Source organism: Rhipicephalus microplus, chromosome X (genome assembly GCF_043290135.1).
Source record: "Rhipicephalus microplus isolate Deutch F79 chromosome X, USDA_Rmic, whole genome shotgun sequence".
NCBI classification, from domain to species: Eukaryota; Metazoa; Arthropoda; class Arachnida; order Ixodida; family Ixodidae; genus Rhipicephalus; species Rhipicephalus microplus.
This window is the reverse complement of record NC_134710.1, coordinates 398,888,403-398,906,165: the sequence shown is the minus strand read 5'-3', so window position 1 is coordinate 398,906,165 and position 17,763 is coordinate 398,888,403. Positions and strand designations below refer to the sequence as shown.

At 45.7% G+C, this 17,763-nt stretch overlaps 1 protein-coding gene across 2 annotated transcripts in view; it reads right to left on the bottom strand.

The window, feature by feature from the left end:
- LOC142777359 (aurora kinase A-B-like) overlaps positions 1 to 17,763 on the bottom strand; it is a 38,536-nt gene that overhangs the window by 4,666 nt on the left and 16,107 nt on the right. For both annotated transcript variants that reach the window (XM_075881684.1, XM_075881685.1), the window contains exons 3-6: positions 14,198 to 14,277; positions 8,398 to 8,536; positions 7,942 to 8,090; positions 7,336 to 7,567 (exon numbers count right to left, since the gene is read on the bottom strand). In XM_075881684.1, coding sequence (XP_075737799.1) covers positions 7,336 to 7,567; positions 7,942 to 8,090; positions 8,398 to 8,536; positions 14,198 to 14,277 — 600 coding nt within the window. The remainder of the gene's footprint in view (positions 1 to 7,335; positions 7,568 to 7,941; positions 8,091 to 8,397; positions 8,537 to 14,197; positions 14,278 to 17,763) is intronic.

Here is a 17,763-nt window from a genome sequence, read left to right as displayed (position 1 = left end):
CGAGGCCGGACACACATACCGCCGTTGCCAGTACCGACAGATGGGACTGCGTGGCTTCGCCGTCAATGCACCGCGTCCACAGCCAGGAGAACGACCACGTGACATCGCCGACTACCTGACAGGAACTCGGTGGACACAACGAAGCCCTTCGCGTTCGCCGTCGCCCAGCCTCCGCACGTCACCGCACCACCGGCAGTACTCTGGCCCAACGCGGAGCCGGTCTCCTAGCCCGTATCCGGGAAACTAAGGGCAGCAACCGGTGGAGGTGCGGTTGCTGTGCGACGAACTACCGAAGATCCTCCGACGACGACGACGCCGCGACGGAGCTTTCCGAACACAACGCCAGCCAGGCAAAGCCCTGACGGCGAAAGCTCATTTACCGAAGGTGGCCTGACGACGCAGCATGGAAGCAGCGGAACAAGCCGACGCAGCCGTGACCCGACGCCACGCCCTAACTGTAATGCGAGACGGCGAACTAGCGAGCTCGACGTTCTTATCGACGGCCACAGTGTGACTGCTCTCGTCGATACTGGAGCCGACTATTCTGTCATCAGTGGGTCGTTCGCCGCGAAGTTAAAGAAAGTTAGGACAGCTTGGAAAGGCCCTGAAATCCGCACAGCCGGAGGTCATCTCGTAACGCCTGCAGGAATCTGCACAGCGAGAGTCACCATTAATGGCCGTATTTATCCTACAGACTTCGTAGTCCTACAGCGTTGCTCGAGAGATGTCATCCTTGGCATGGACTTCTTATGCCTCCATGGTGCTGTCATCAACCTAAAAACAAAGTCGATAACGTTATCCACAGAAGAAGCACTACCGCCGCGCACGCCGTCAGGACACCATGCCTTGAATGTGCTGGAAGAACAAGTCACCATTCCGCCTCGCTCAAGCGTCATTATTTCAGTCGGCGCTCCCAAATCACCTGACTTGGAAGGCGTCGTTGAAGGCAGTCAGCATCTGTTGGTCACCCGAAATATTTGCGTCGCAAGAGGAATGGCAGAGCTGCGGGGAAGCAAAGCAACGGTTTTGCTCACGAATTTCAGCAATGAGTACAAACATGTGAACAAAGGAACAACGGTCGCATACATCGAAGAAATTGTCGAAGCCACCAGTGCTTTCGCCCTCGCCGATTCTGCGGAACCTGCTCAGAGGAACCAAGCCCCTCCCATAGCTTTCGACGTCAATCCCAGACTTCCGAACGATAAGCAAGAACAGCTCAAGGCCCTGCTCCTGCAATACGAAGATTGCTTTTCGTCGTCATCGAAAATTCGGCAGACCCCAATCACGAAACATCGCATCATAACCGAAGAAAATGCCAGACCACTCCGTCAGAGTCCGTACAGGGTTTCGACGCGAGAACGTGAGGCCATGAAGAGACAAGTTGATGAAATGCTGCGGGATGACATTATCCAGCCGTCCAAGAGTCCATGGGCATCCCCCGTGGTGTTAGTGAAGAAAAAGGATGGGACCCTACGTTTCTGCGTCGATTATCGCCGCCTGAACAAAATCACAATAAAGGACGTGTATCCCCTCCCACGAATAGACGACGCCCTTGATCGGCTCCATAACGCCAAGTACTTTTCGTCAATGGACCTTAAGACTGGCTATTGGCAAATCGAAGTCGACGAAAGAGACCGAGAGAAGACGGCGTTCATAACACCGGACGGCCTCTTCGAGTTTAAGGTGATGCCCTTCGGCCTTTGCTCAGCGCCTGCAACGTTTCAACGCGTTATGGATACAGTACTGGCAGGATTGAAGTGGCAGACTTGCCTTGTGTACTTGGACGACGTCGTCGTGTTTTCCTCGAGTTTCGACGAGCATCTTCGGCGCCTTGAAGCTGTACTTCAAGCCATCAAGACTTCCGGACTCACACTGAAGCCAGAAAAGTGCAGATTTGCGTATGAGGAGCTCTTGTTTCTGGGTCACGTTATCAGCAAGTCTGGAGTTCGTCCCGATCCACGGAAAACAGCCGCCATCGCCGACTTCCCGCCGCCCACTGACAAGAAAGCCGTGCGCCGATTTCTGGGCCTGTGTGCCTATTATAGGCGGTTCGTGAAAAACTTCGCCCGCATCGCCGATCCTCTCACTAACCTTACCAAGGCCGACGTGGAGTTTAAGTGGGAAACGCCGCAGGAACACGCTTTCCAGGAGCTTAAACATCGCCTCCAGACGCCTCCGTTACTTGCCCATTTCGACGAATTCGCCGAGACAGAAATACATACTGACGCAAGCAGCGTAGGTCTTGGCGCCGTTCTTGTGCAGAGGGCTGACGGACTTGAAAGGGTTATTAGTTACGCCAGCCGATCGCTATCCAAAGCAGAAGCAAATTATTCCACAACAGAAAAGGAGTGCCTCGCCATCATCTGGGCTACGTCGAAATTTCGCCCCTACCTCTACGGCAGGCCCTTCAAAGTTGTGAGCGACCACCACGCATTGTGTTGGCTAGCCACCTTGAAGGACCCCTCAGGTCGCCTCGCACGATGGAGCCTGAGACTTCAAGAATATGACATTACTGTCATTTACAAGTCCGGCAAAAAACACTCCGACGCCGACTGTCTCTCTCGTGCGCCTGTCGACCAACCGCTACCCGACGACCCGGATGACGACTACTTCTTAGGAACGATAACTACCGACGACTTCGCTGAACGACAGAGGGCCGACCCGGAACTTAAGGCCCTAATAGAATACCTCGAAGGCAGGATCGCCGAAGTCCCGAAGATATTCAAGCGCGCACTTGCGTCGTTCTTTCTACGAAACGGTCTTCTACAAAAGAAAAACTTTTCACCGCTTCGAGCTAAGTACCTTCTTGTGGTGCCTTCAGCTCTGCAACCAGAACTCCTGCAGGCCCTTCACGACGATCCGACAGCAGGGCACCTCGGTGTTTCTCGCACGCTCGCGAGGATACAAGAAAGGTACTACTGGCCACGTCTTACCACCGACGTCACTCGTTATGTGAGAACATGCCGGGACTGTCAGCGACGCAAGACACCGCCGACAAGGCCAGCGGGACTTCTGCAGCCAATTGATCCACCTTGCCGACCTTTCCAGCAGATTGGTATGGACCTACTGGGGCCGTTCCCGACGTCGGCTTTCGGAAACAAGTGGATCGTGGTAGCTACCGACTACCTCACCCGCTACGCCGAGACAACAGCCCTGCCAAAAGACAGTGCATCCGAAGTAGCTAAATTCTTTGTCGAAAATATCGTCCTACGTCATGGCGCCCCAGAGGTCCTTATCACCGACAGAGGAACGGCATTCACTGCCGACTTAACTCAAGCAATCTTGGCATACAGCCAAACAAACCACCGCCGGACGACAGCGTACCACCCACAGACCAACGGCCTCACCGAGCGGCTTAACAAGACGATCGCCGACATGCTGTCAATGTACGTCGATGTCGAACACAAGACGTGGGACGCCATTCTTCCGTATGTGACCTTCGCATACAACACGGCGGTGCAGGAGACGACGCAGATATCGCCATACAAATTGGTCTACGGAAGGAGCCCGGCAACGACGCTCGATGCCATGTTACCCAACGTCAACGACGAAGAAAACCTCGATGTGAGCGAGTACCTTCAACGCGCCGAAGAAGCCCGACAACTTGCGCGTCTCCGTATCAAGAATCAACAGACGACCGACAGCCACCGTTACAACCTTCGACGACGCTTCGTGGAATACCAGCCCGGTGAACGTAGTGAAAAAACAGCGCGTAACACAGGACACAGGACAGAGAAGAGACGGACGAGGCGCTGTCCTGTGTCCTCTCTGTCCTGTGTCTTCTCTGTCCTGTGTCCTGTGTTACGCGCTGTTTTTTCACTTCGTTGACCATGTACCAACCGGCCCAAATAAGCACTTTAGTACCGGTGAACGTGTTTGGGTGTGGACGCCGATACGCCGACGTGGACTAAGTGAAAAGCTTCTGCGACGGTACTTCGGACCGTACAGGGTGGTTCGACGGCTCGGCCCACTTGATTACGAGGTTGTCCCCGACGGCATCACGAACTCTCAACGACGCCGATCGCGACCTGAAATAGTTCATGTCGCGCGCCTCAAGCCGTTTCATGCGCGTTAACAAACTGAACTAGTGTTTTTTTGTATTATTGTTGTATCGTAATTTATTCATTGTACTTTTTTGCATTATTATTGTACTTTCATCTTTAGTTAAAGCATCGGGACGATGCCTTTTTTCAGAGGGGGGCAATGCCACGTTCCATTTCCCAAGTTTTTGTTATCGTCCGAAAACACCGCACGATTCTCAGCGCAAACCGCGCCTGCAGTTTTCTAGAAGGTTCCGGACTGTAGTATATCATTTCGATAAGATCACGCCCACTGTGCGAACGGTACAGATTGTTCTGGAAGCTGCGCCACCGCCAGCGATAACGCTAGAACATTCGACGGCAAGAGTATAAATGACGACGCGCTTCGCCGCTTGTCAGTTGTTGATCGAAGGCCGACGCTCCGTTCGCCGCTATCAGTCCGAGACTGCTATCTGTGCGAGACTGCTGCTGTAATTGGACTTTCAGTTTACCGGGCACAGGTTCGCCCAAATAAACAGTTAAATCCTAACACGAAGTCTCCTGTCTTCGGCCACGTCACGACCCCGTGACAATATCTTGATTTGACGCGCAGCTTACCATGGAACAACATCAGCTGCCGAATGCAGGCACTCGCTTAGCCAACTGCTCCTTACATCAAAGCTGGCGTGTGCCCCAGTGTAGCCCGACTCACAGGCAGCTCGCGTGCTTATAATATTAAATTTTAATTTGAGTACCTGAAGAAATGCACTAAAGCTAAACCAGCTTATAAGGAAATACCTAGGGACTTACCCACATGACACAGATTATGATTGAAAATTGGGTGTCATGGCAACTTTAAGCTAACTCTAAGCAAATCACAAGCAAAGGTTATTGCTCTGCAAAGCACTAACTTCCCTTCATCATATTCAGCGGTGGTGACTATGTTTGTGTACGCAACTCGTTTATGCTAGTTGTGTCAACTTTTAGGGAAAAGAGAGCTACATGCACGTCTCATTGAATGAACTGAACCTTATCCATATCCAGTATGTCTTGACTTAATGATATAATTTTGGTTGGAGTTTTCTCTTCAACATTCTATGCCAACCTAGTGCACTTCTGCCAAATGTTTACCATTGATTCAGGATGTCATACTCCAGTGGGCTGCGTATGACTGATCGATCATTTTGGTGAAGGTGCTGCGACTAGTCGTTCAGCACACCACACTTCAGGACCCAAGCCAAACTACTACTTTCCTTTTCTCAAAATGCGTGTGCACAACCAAAAACAACTTACACACACAATTGGAACATGATAATTCATTATTTTTATGTAACGACAGAAAGCAAGTTGCTGCAGAAAAATGAATTAAATATTTAGTTACACACTAATAAAAGTAAAAGACAAACTCACGCAAAACAACACATTGCTTCATTCGCTTTCTTGGAATGTAAAATTGAGTGCTTACAATTATGCTATGATAATTTGACACATACGTAGACAGGGCATCTTACCGTATTTACTCGCGTAATAAACGCACTTTTTTTTCGAGAAATCGAAGCAACGTTGGGGGTGAGTTTATTATGCGGGGCTACTTTTATTAAAACTTTTTTGGGATAAGCAAAGAATCTAGTCATGCAAAAAAAATTAGGCCACTGAGTCTCCGGAAATTGATGTACACATACACTGTTTTGAAACAGCCTCTTTGTTGCATTTTACTCATCTTCGGTGGTTGACGACGCCATCTTGTGCAAGCTGTCCCCGCATCGCCCACGCATGCCATTAAAGCGTTTTGCGACCATCTTCTTTTGCAATCATTTAACCGCAACAGTGGTATCTGCTTTGATCTCACCCAGAAGCGTGTGCTACGACGCGCACTTGGACAACATTATGGCAGCCTCGCACGACAACCACAATGATGCCGTTCACATTGTAGCAAGTAACTAACATTGCAAGAGGCTACCCCAAAGCATCAAAACAAACAGTTCATAACAAGATTATTGGCAATATCTCGCTTCTACTTGAGAAGTTCCTGTACGAGCAGAGAACAAGCGAAGTGACAATTGAGGGTGCTACCATGTTGTGGAAATTGTCAAGATCTTATTTGAGCGACAAACGATTTTTTCAGGTTTTCCGAAAACCTGCGACGCGATAGCGACAATAAATCCTGTTGCCGTTGCTATAAAATCGCGTGCACGTCGTTGGGCCTTAAAGTTTCATACTTGCACGAAGCGACGGTCGGTTGGCGTAGGAAGTTTCATGACCTTCGCTCGCTGTCTGCTTATCAGCTGCGACGTCTCTACACTCATACAGTTCAGGAACCCCGCAGTGGTGCACAGATAAAAAAAGACAGGGGACGTGCCGCACACAGATAGAAAGAAAAAACAATACGGCACGCAGCAACGGGCGAAGGGGAGGAGGCAGCGAGCCGAGGTGGCCGAGGGAGATTGGCATAATAATAAAAAGCGGAAAGAAGCAACAGGTAAGGAGGCGCCAGGTGTGGTTAGTGAAACTGCGGCGGATGACTTTAGGCGGTGCGTTTATTACGTGGGGAAAAATTCTAAATTTTGATGACTGAAGATGCGGGTGGGTTTATTGTGCGAGTGCGTTCATTAAGTGAGTAAATACAGTAATTCATGCCTGAAGGCATTATTCACTTCAACGTACATTGATTTAAATTTATGCATTTGATTCGTTTCGACCTACGTCAATTCAAAGTCAGTGTCTCAATTCATTTTAGCACACATCGGCTCAGTTTCCATTCACTGAATTCACATTAATTATTCCTCAAGGTACTACAGCATCTCTATGGTGCCACTCATTAAGAGGGGAAACAATGCTCAATAGAACTGATTCATGAACAGATGTGAACAATATTTTAACAGCGTGTGTATTCTCACCGGTTGATTCCAAAAAGGGACTACTTTTATGGCAGAAAAAATAATTTATAGAATGCTCTAACGTCACTGTCTAAGTTTGCTTTCTGGTTCAAAGGGAAAGCAACATCCGAACAGAAATCCTCAAGATAGTGGTTAGAGCATTAAAACTACTATAATGTTCAAGAACACGTAGTTGCCATTCTGATCAGTTATAGTGTATAAAATGGACAAAGCAAGAATTCGCAGTTCGTTCTGAGGCACAAGTTTGAAAACAGTTTTTGGGTAGATTTCTGGCTTTCACAGGCTGCATCCTTTGTTAATGTCCCTAGACATTCGTGTTCATAACGCCAAACATTATTTCTTCTCAACTGACTCGCCATGCAATGCTCTTACTTGAATATGAGGATGGCCACTGTTTATTCACACTTAATGGTGCTCACCTTGTCAATTAGGTCCCGTGCCTCGGCGCTTACGTATGGAGGGCACTGCACCCTGCACTCACGTATGCGCCGGCACGTCTCCTGCATCGTGGGCGACTCAAAGGGGGGCTTGCCCACCAAGAACTCGTAGATGAGAATGCCGAGGGCCCAGTGGTCCACCTTCTCGTTGTAGGGGCCACCTTCAATCATCTCAGGTGGCAGGTAATCCAGCGTGCCGCAAATTGTGGCCCGCCTGCGACATAAACGCATGCTTTCACATTTATGCTAACGCAGCCGCACATTTGTTCTCTCCTTCGTCTTTTCTCTAACGTTTCCACTCAATGAGTCGATACCAATATGAGGAACATGGCTAAACACACTCCCATCACACTGGGTACCTGTGGTTACGGCATAGTGGTTGGAGTGCCTGGCGTCTGTCTCCACAGACCAACGCACTATAGCTTTGATTCCCTGGTCAAGCGCCTAAGCGCAGTTTTCCTTTTTTGACCAGTTTGTGCACATTTTTACTCACGCCATTTCTATGATAAAGTGCCACCAAGCAATTCTCGATAGACTGCTGTACAGCCGATCTCAGTGTAAAAGAATTTAACAGTCAGACGAACGCACCTGGACGAAGGTGCATGCACGGAGCAGCCGAAGTCTGCAATCTTAATCTCGCCATTAATGCCGACGAGAAGATTTTCCGGCTTGATGTCGCGGTGGATGACATTTTGTGCATGGCAGACCTTGAGCGCATCGCAGAGCTGGTAGATGTACTGCACACAAGAATAGTGAGAAAAGAGAAACCACATCACAAGGTGCACACTTTAGATCGGAATTTCTTATGTCACTTTTTAATTGACAATAAATAAGCTGAACCAGGACCCATGTACAAACTTGTTTTTTCCAGAGGCTGTTTGAAGTCTTTACTATTTTACTTTATTATCCTCCAGTAACTATCAGACCAGTGATAAGAGACTCTGGCATATCACGCTCCCAAAAGTTCTGCCTACCACATCATGAAATGACACGTGACACACCCGCCTGCAACTTCACAACCGAAAGGCTCGGCTATGTTCTTACAGTGGCAGCTCTCTTGTCAGTGAAACGCCTGGCCGAAGTAAGCTGCTTGTAGAGTTCGCCCTGAGGCGCATATTCCAGGATCAGATAGACCCTCGTCTCATCGTGGAACCAGTTGAACAGGCACAGGATGTTTGGGTGCCTGAAAAACATTTTGCAACAACAGACAAGACATGCTGCTGAAATGACGAGTGCCCACGGATCTGTCAGCTCAAGCTTTTTAACTCTGCTATCACTCCAAGTTTACGCAGACGTGACATTTCGCGGCATAATTCTTTACAGACTGTAAAACCCTTCTATTGCATTTCATAAAATAAACTACAGAAAAATTATTACACCGTCTCCCACTAAAGGGAATCATGTGGGTATGCCAAGCAGCACTGGTGTTCACTTGCGTTTCCATTTTTATGTGTCCGTGTAGGTTTCATTTGTGTGTGGAGTTGTGTACATGTTGTGTACCGCTTGTGTTGCCCCCCCCCCGTGTTGCCCCCCCCCCCCATTTGTGTGAATCACTGTGTGTGTGTGTGAGTCCCGCAAAGTGAACACCCAGCGCCTCTAGGAGAGGGCAACGGTGCGAGCATGTGCAGCAGTATATGAGCGCACAGCTGTGGCAGAGAGATAAACGGGAGAAGAGAAACAAAACGGAAGCAGCACTGAGCCACCTTCTCCTACGTTGCACTCACATGAAGAGGGGGCCCTTGGTGACTGCTCTCCCCCACTACTTATGCGCCAACTTTCCCCCTTTCCTCGCACTCGCGTAAGGAGATAGTTAGCGCATGCGCACTAATGATGGTCATGCTGCATGCTAAGTATGTTGGTATTCTTCCATTGCACCTCCACTGAAACCTAACCAGTGTCCAGAAATCACATTGCCGTTCATGAGTGCAGCAGCAAGAGGCCTCAGCCTGTTAAGCTACCATGGCAAGAAAACTAAGGAACATGGGGCCACAGGTTAAAATGCATACTATTACAATAATTTTGATTATTATTCGAATACAGGAGCAGGAGCATATGGCAGCAAAAATTAGGAGCAAATGTCAATAAACCAGCAGATCAAAACCTTTTGAGAGATACAAAAAAAGCACACGTTCAGCAAGCTTCAAATCGATAAGCCACCAGGCTAAGTTCCACTAAGGCACGAAGAGTAATTTCGCAGGTCTTTGTAAAAATGCCAGTTGCCTTTGAAAGATAAGACACTATGGACAGTCTTCAGCAAAATGTTCCCAACAACACAGGCACGGTCACAGGCTTTAGATAAAATTAGGGGTTTTACATGTCGAAACCAAAATATGCCGTAACAGGGGAGAGCAAATCAATTTCGTGAGATTATCCAAAAAAACTCCTAAATATAAGTTCACATACATGTCTATTACATATCCATGGCCCTCACCCCTTTCAAATTCCATCCTTCCTGAAACTAGACAACCATGGCCGAAAGTCACATCTGTGTTCAAAATATCACCAACATGCCCCAGAGACCTACACAGGGGGTGGCCCACCAGACCACTGCCCCCCCCCCCCAAAAAATTTTTTTCCCACCAAGGCACAGAAAGTGAAAAATAACCCTGGTAAGAGGGTGCCCCTCCCGAAATCAAGTTGGTGCCCCCCTTTCACCCCCTGAAAAAAATTTCTGGCTATGCGCCCGACTGTTAAGCTACCACAGTGGGTGTAACAGCTGGGGAAGGAAACAAAAATTGCAGCGTATTTGCTCTCAACGTTAGCTAGAATTCGTTCCCTTCTTTTTCTACAAATTATGCCACATACCCACATTTATGTTCACTGGCTGATTGGAGAACTGCTGGCTGCACAGTTGCAGCACGTGCCTCAGTGGGAATTAAAAGAGGACCTGCAACAACTGGATAGCATTGTTATAGAAAATCACTGGATAGCAGATTACTGGATAGCAGTGTTAGAAAACACTGCTATCCAGTAATCAAGACTATGATGAACACGTGAGGCAAACAATATCGCACGGCATGCAGCCAGAAATTTAAAATTAACTCACAACGTAGGCTATAAATCGTTTCCTTTTCTTTCTACAAATGATGCTGTATGCCCAAATTTATGGTCACTGCCGATTTGAGCATTGTTAGCTGCACAGTTACGGAGGTCACCGTAGAAGACAGACACGCGGCCGTGTGCGTGATCACATTGAAGGTAAGTTGCGTGTTCGAAGAGAAAAAAGAAAATGTGCTCAAGGTCGTGACATGCGTGACGTAACTTGTTTCTACCGTGCCATTCCTGCCTGCTTTGCTTCCACCGTCCTTGTCGAGACAAGAGAAGAGAGAAAGCAATTTAGTGAGCAAGAAATCTTCGACTTTGCTCATACTTCACAGATTCCAAAAAATCTAACGGCGGTCGATTCATAAGGCAATGTTTTGTGAAATGTTTTTGTAAATGCATAATACGTCAAGTGAAAAGGTGCACTTTTTCGCCCAACATTTTGCTGCAGAAAGCTCCTGCCTAGTTTTTTTGTTTTTTTATGAAGAGTTACAGGCAAAAATGTTAGACCACCGATCACCCACGAAACTCAAACTGCGAGTTTTGTCTGCGTCATAGGATTAGCTTAATATGTAGTATTTTCTTTGTTATTTAGCTCTAATATCAAGTGCTAGCGTAACAGTGCTCTAAAAGCATTGTCAACCCCTCATTTTTTATCATAAAAATCATAAACGTCTAACTAAATAAACACATAACATGGTACATGTGTTGTTCGTGCTCAAGCACTGATATGTGAGCTTGTCAACAATCAAATTTGCTCTGGTTGACGCTGCCTGTCATTTCAACAATGACAGGAGAACATTTGATATTAGAAGCAAATTTGAATCAAGCCTGGCCACTGCACTGCAAAAGCTTGCCTCAATAATTATTAGCACCTCAGCCTGAAATTACCGTGGTCCTGGTACTGACCCTGCAATGTCAGCTACAAAACAAAAACGTAGAGTTGCCACTCGAGCAAGGGCGCACAGCAGTAAAGTCCGCGACAGAAGTGGCTGCAAATATTGAAAATTTCAGGACTCCTGATCATCTTGGAAGAATGCTAACATCATCTTAATACATAAGAAAGGAGATAACAAGGACTTGAAGAATACAGGCCGATTAGCTTGCTCTCCAGAGTATACAAGCTATTTACAAAGGTAATTTCTAACAGAATTAAGAAAACATTCGGATTCAATTAAGCAAAGGAACAAGCAGGATTTCGAACAGGCTACTCAACAATCGACGACATTCATGCTATCAATCTGCTAAGAGAGAAATGCTCAGAATACAGCAAGCCACTATACATAGCTTTCAGAGATTACGAGAGGGCGTTTGATTTAGTAGAAATATCAGCAGTTATGCAGACACTGAAGAATCAGGGCATCGACGAAGCATATATAAACATCCTGGAAGAAATTCAGAGGATTAACTGCTACCATAGTGCTTCATAAAGAAAGCAACAAAATAACAATTAAGAAGGGTGTAAGGCAGGGGGACACAATCTCCCCAATGATGTTTAACACGGGCTTAAGGGAGGTTTTCAGAGGCCTAGAATGGGAACAGTTAGGCATAAGAGTTAATGGAGAGTACCTTAGTAACCTGCCTTTTGCCGATGACATTGCATTGCTCAGTAACTCAGGGGACGAATCCCAATTCATGATTACGGAGTGAGACACGGAGAGCAGAACAGTAGGTCTTAAATTTATCTGCAGAAAATGAAAGTATTGTACAACAATCTCGCAAGAGTGCAGCTCTTCGAGATAGGTAATAGTGCACTTGAACTTGTAAAAGACTATGTCTACTTAGAACAGGTAATAACAGTGGAGCCGAACCACGAGATTGAAGTAACCAGAAGAATAAAAATGGGGTGGAGCCAGTTTGGCAAGCACTCTAAATCATGACAGGTAGATTGCCACTATACCTCAAGAGGAAAGTATATAACATCTGCATCTTGCCGGCACTTAGCTACAGAGCAGATACCTCGAGCCTTACAAAAAGGGTTAAGCTTAATTCGAGGATAACGCAGCGAGCAATGGAAAGGAAAATGGTAGGTGTAACCTTAAGAGACAAGAAGAGAGCAGAGTGGATCAGGGAACAAACTGGCGTTAAGGATATTATAGTTGAAATCAAGAAGAGAAAATGGTCATGCGCCGGGCATATAGCACGTAGACAGGATAACCGCTGGTCATTAAGGGTAACTAACTAGATTCCCAGAAAAGGCAAGTGGGTTAGGGGGGGACAGAAGATTAGGTGAGCAGATGTGATTAAGAAATTTGCGGGTATAGATTGGCAGCAGCAAGCAGAAGACCGAGTTGAGTGGCGGAACATTGGAGAGGCCTTTGTCTTGCAGTGGACGTAGTCAGGCTGATTATGATGATAATGATTATTATCTGGTGCAAGCGATCTGCTTGTTCCCGTCTATTTTGTCGACTTTCTCAGAACTTACATTCCTGCTATTTTTCCGTACGGGAACAGTCATAACTGTTTTGCTAATAAATAGTTTTCAGTAAAACTTGACACAATTTCTTATTAAACTAGTATGCATGCTTTAGCGCCCCATCGCTTGATTGCACGTTGGGCGCCCGTGTAGTGTACACGTATCCCAAAAGAGTACGGCCACTAGCGGGGGTTCGGTCTTAGCAAGCCCCAGGGCACGCGATAACCGTCGCCGTGGCGAAAACGCGGTACTGCTGAAGGTCGTAACACTTTATTGTCTGCAGCAACATCAAAACACAGTACAGAGCCTGTTGCAAAGGTGCAGCGGGAAAGCAAATGGACTTATCCATGCCTGGGGCGAGAAGTACTACACAGGGGTGCCACGAGCACGTCTCCGTGGGCAAATGTGATTCACGGTGACACCAGGACAAAGGGCCCGTTTGCTCAAACGAGGGCAACAACTCCGTGCACATTAGCTTCAGATAAAGGTGAGCATCCTCTGCAGGTGCAAGGCGCTGTTGGCGAAGACCGAATGAGCCCCAAACAAAAGCAGCCGATGGACGAAAAAGAAATGCGTGCCTACCTTATGTCGTCCCGGAGAGGTTCTCTCTCACTCCCGACGCGCATGCGCGAAACGTCCCGAAAGACTCCGCGCACGGTGCCACAGTCAACATCCGCAACCGGGTTAGAGGGGTTAAACGTCCCTCCCCACTCTCCCAACGCGGCAGACCGCGGAGAAGAGCAGAGTCATGTCGGGACATGACAACGCAGAAAGAGGCGGCGGGCTAGCCTCGATTTCCGCAACGCAATGAACCTCAATGAGCAAACATCGTGCTACAATATTAAATATGGCTGCCTGTTATACTTATGTGCCGTTAGTAATAGTGGATAATTTCTGGGTATTCATTTAGTATGAATTTTTTCAAACTATTCACGAGATGTCATTTGCTTTGGTTCACTGCACAGGCTAAAGCTTTTTTATGTCCCTACAAAAAATAATATTCTGAGATACAAGTAAAACTTGAGTTACAAGTATTGGTGAAAGGCCCACCTTTAACAAATCTTTTTAATTATGAAAGTTAACAAAAAAATGGGATTGTTTATAATGCTCACATGTCCCTTAAATGGTGTGCTTTATATTGCAGACTAAGGTTCTGTATTGATTATTGCCTTAAAAAAATGTTTTGACACTTGGCCTCGTACCTTAACAACGCAGGCGAGGAAAACAGATATCTGCCGTAAGCTGTCATATTTATAGATAAAAAGAAAAACAGTGGCGCGGTCATCGCTGTTATGGAAGAAGGTACATTGAATGGCGTAGCAAGCCTGCCAATGTCTCATTGTGTATGATAGCCGCACTACATTCAGCGTCAATAATTAAGCTCACCTGAGATGAGACTGGATCTCAATCTCCCGTCGAAGTGTATGTTCCATGCCGTTCTTTTGTAGCTGAGACTTGAACATGACCTGTGCAAAGAGCATCACGGTCAGTTTGGTTCTCATTCGATGGACTTTACGAAACAACAGTGGTCATATGCACACAACAGTGCAGTACAATTTGACAATACTGTACGTCTTGAGATGTGCCGATCTGTCATTACCACAAGTGTCGCCATGTGATAGCGATTGCCACCACTCATGCACCTTTGAGAATACCGAAGCACCAGATATCATTTCTATGTTCGCAGGTTTTACAACACCATTTTGTGTTGTTCATCTTATGAGATCAAATGTGCTTCTTTCACTATATATAGAATAGGGGAAAACATCAAAGAAGCTTTATTCTACTAAGTCAGTAGTTACTGCTTGACGTTATAATTATATTATTACAAGGTAGTAGATAACGATGCCAAAGAAAGCAACTGAGATAGGCTTGTGTGAATAACAGTAGTGTATTCAAATTCAAATTATTGAAAATTTCAAAGTATTCGTAATGAACCAATAAATGTATAGTATATTAATCCGCACGCAACCGCTTGTAAAAACAACTTCACTGTAGTGTTTGAGTACTAAGCCGTAAAAGCACCTGTCCAGGAGAAATCCGCTCTGCCACGAAGCCCCCCTCCCCCTCAAATTTAAAGTGGCCCGCAACACTTCTTGAGCATGGTCAGAAAATGCTGCCAATCAGTACCCGAGGCTAACGAGAACACGCAAGCCAAACATTATAGCGCAGTACATGGCCTTGAATTCACAATAAATTCTCAAAGTCGGCTAAAAACTGCTCTCTTCTCTCAGCAAATGATACCACAAGCTCAACAATCACTCGTCACAACCATTGTATGAGCCACTGGATGGTTTGAGCATGGCACGCTCAGTCATTACCAGGCGCTGCTGCAAGCAGCCGCCACTTGTCTACATGAACGTGCGCGATAACATTGAAAAGTTGCGTATTCGAAGAAAAGAAAAAAAGAGCGTGATGTTCTTTCCCAGTGCCATCCCTCCTTGCTTAGCTTCCTCCTCTTTTGTCAGGACGAGAAAAGAGAATGCAACTGCAGTGGGAAACAAATCTTTGCAACTCCGCTTGTACTGGACAAATTCTAGAAATTTTTGCGGTGGTGAATTCACGAGGCAATAAGCTTCGTTACTGAATCCATTCCATAGCTACTTGAACAAGTGTTGCAAGGCACTTTTCAATAAGCATATTACCCTAAAATCAATTTATCATTTTATTAAGCCTAAAAGCTTGTTGTTACTGCTTATATGCTCGTAAGTAAATAAATTTTGAAATCTTACGTATTTTACAGGTCATCACTCACACCCTACTGAAAGTTAAATCCTGCTACTATTCAAAGTTATTTTGACTTTCTTTGAACAAAGGAAATATTGCATTTGCATAGAGGTCCTATTTCAATTTTGAAAAAATATTGTACAGGTTAGTTAGGTGAGAATAAATATGTACATTTTTCTTTGTATATCATATATACTATTCGAATTCTCTTCAAAATTATTCTACTAAGATCACTATTCACTTTGAACCTAGAATTTACTACTCGCCCGAGCCTAACATGAGATGTTATCAGAAATAATTGAAATGTAGATGTTGAGAAAGAAAAGCAGATGAAGCAATAACTCGCCACGAGCAGGGACCAAACCTGTGACTTTAGAATAATGCATCTGATGCTCTACCTAATGAGCTACGTCAGCGTTCATCCCTCCGTCCACTTGATGGGGTGTGTGCGTGCATTTAAACGCGAGAGTGTCAGTCAGCGCAGTCCGCAGGTATTACAGCAAGCGTGGAATATTTTTTGCCTGTTGGCATCACATAGCATGTTATCTTACTACATTATGTTAGTACATCATATTGTTCATTGCAAAAGCTGTCACGGTCACTTGATCGTTATAATATAAGCAAATGAGTTTTTATGCAGCTTGCACTGTACTTTTACACAAAATAATCATACGTTACCACTGCTCATTTAAACGTGGTAGTATAGCCATAATGAAAGCCTGTCAAGGCCACTGTCATCCATTTTTAGCATTCTTTAGCAACCTAGCTGATACTGCAGTGTAAATTAGCAGTTTTCAAAATATCCATGAAATATCAAATGTAGGCACATCACACAGAGACTAGTTTTACTCTTTACAGACTTCTCAACGATCAGTGCCCTGAAGCGCTGGTCATTCTCTGCATTCTCCCATGTGCCAGAGCCTAGCATTCATGTCACATTCCCGCACCGAACCACACCACTTGCTTTTAAAGGGGCCCTGAAACACTTTTTAAAGTAACCATGCAACGAATTCACAGGAAAAGTTTATTGCCTCAAAAATTCAACGCCACAAAATTTTTAAGAATCCGTCCTGTGCGAGTGGAGTTACAAAAATTTTCTGTATGCTACAATTGCATTATCTCTTTTCTCGTCCCGACGAAAGCGCTATAAGCTAAGCAGAGAGGGATGGCCAAGGCAAACAAAATAAGTCACGCGACGCCTCGTGACCTTGAGGACTTTTTTAATTCCTTTTTTCGAAATTGCGGCTTTTTCAGTGTGGTCGCGCAGCATATCGCGACGATCTCTGTAACAACCGAGTGTGCCATGTTCAAATCAGCTAATGGCTGATAGGTGGGCTTACTACGAGTGATTTTTGAGCATCTTCCGTCAATTGACGGTAGAAAAGAAAGCAATTTTTAGCTGAACTTGATAATTTACTGTGAATTCCAGGCCACATGTTGCGCCATAATATTTGGCTCACGCGTTGTCAGGAGCCTCTACTACTGATCGGCAGTGTTTTCTGAACATGCTCAAAAAGTGTTGCAGGGCCCCTTTAATAATAAATCATTTGTACGGTTTTGCACCAAAACCACAATATTGTTGTGTGACATTAGGAACGAATGAGGAACCATCAGAGGGACGATGAAGACAACGAAGGTGATCTCACTTGTGTTGTTGTCCCGCCATCTTGCCTACAGCTTCCCGAGATTCTACCTTTATATTTTGTGAATATATATATATATATATATATATATATATATATATATTTGATTGATTGATATGTGGGGTTTAACGTCCCGAAACCACCATATGATTATGAGAGACGCCGTAGTGGAGGGCTCCGGAAATTTCGACCACCTGGGGTTCTTTAACGTGCACTCAAATCTGAGCACACGGGCCTACAACATTTCCGCCTCCATCGGAAATGCAGCCGCCGCAGCCGGGATAGATATATATATATATATATATATATATATATATATATATATATATATATATATATATATATATATATATATATATATATATATATATATATATATATATATATATATATATATATATATATATCATTCATACTCTCAACCCCGCGACATTTGGCGAAGATGTGGGCAACAACATGACATCAGTAAACTCCGGAGCGGCCAAGGTTTGGTTTTTTTCACCATGGCAAGCCCGGGGCCCGCTCCTGCCGAAGCGACCACAACACAAGCGTGATTGCCTTCGTCGTCTGTGGTGGTTTCTC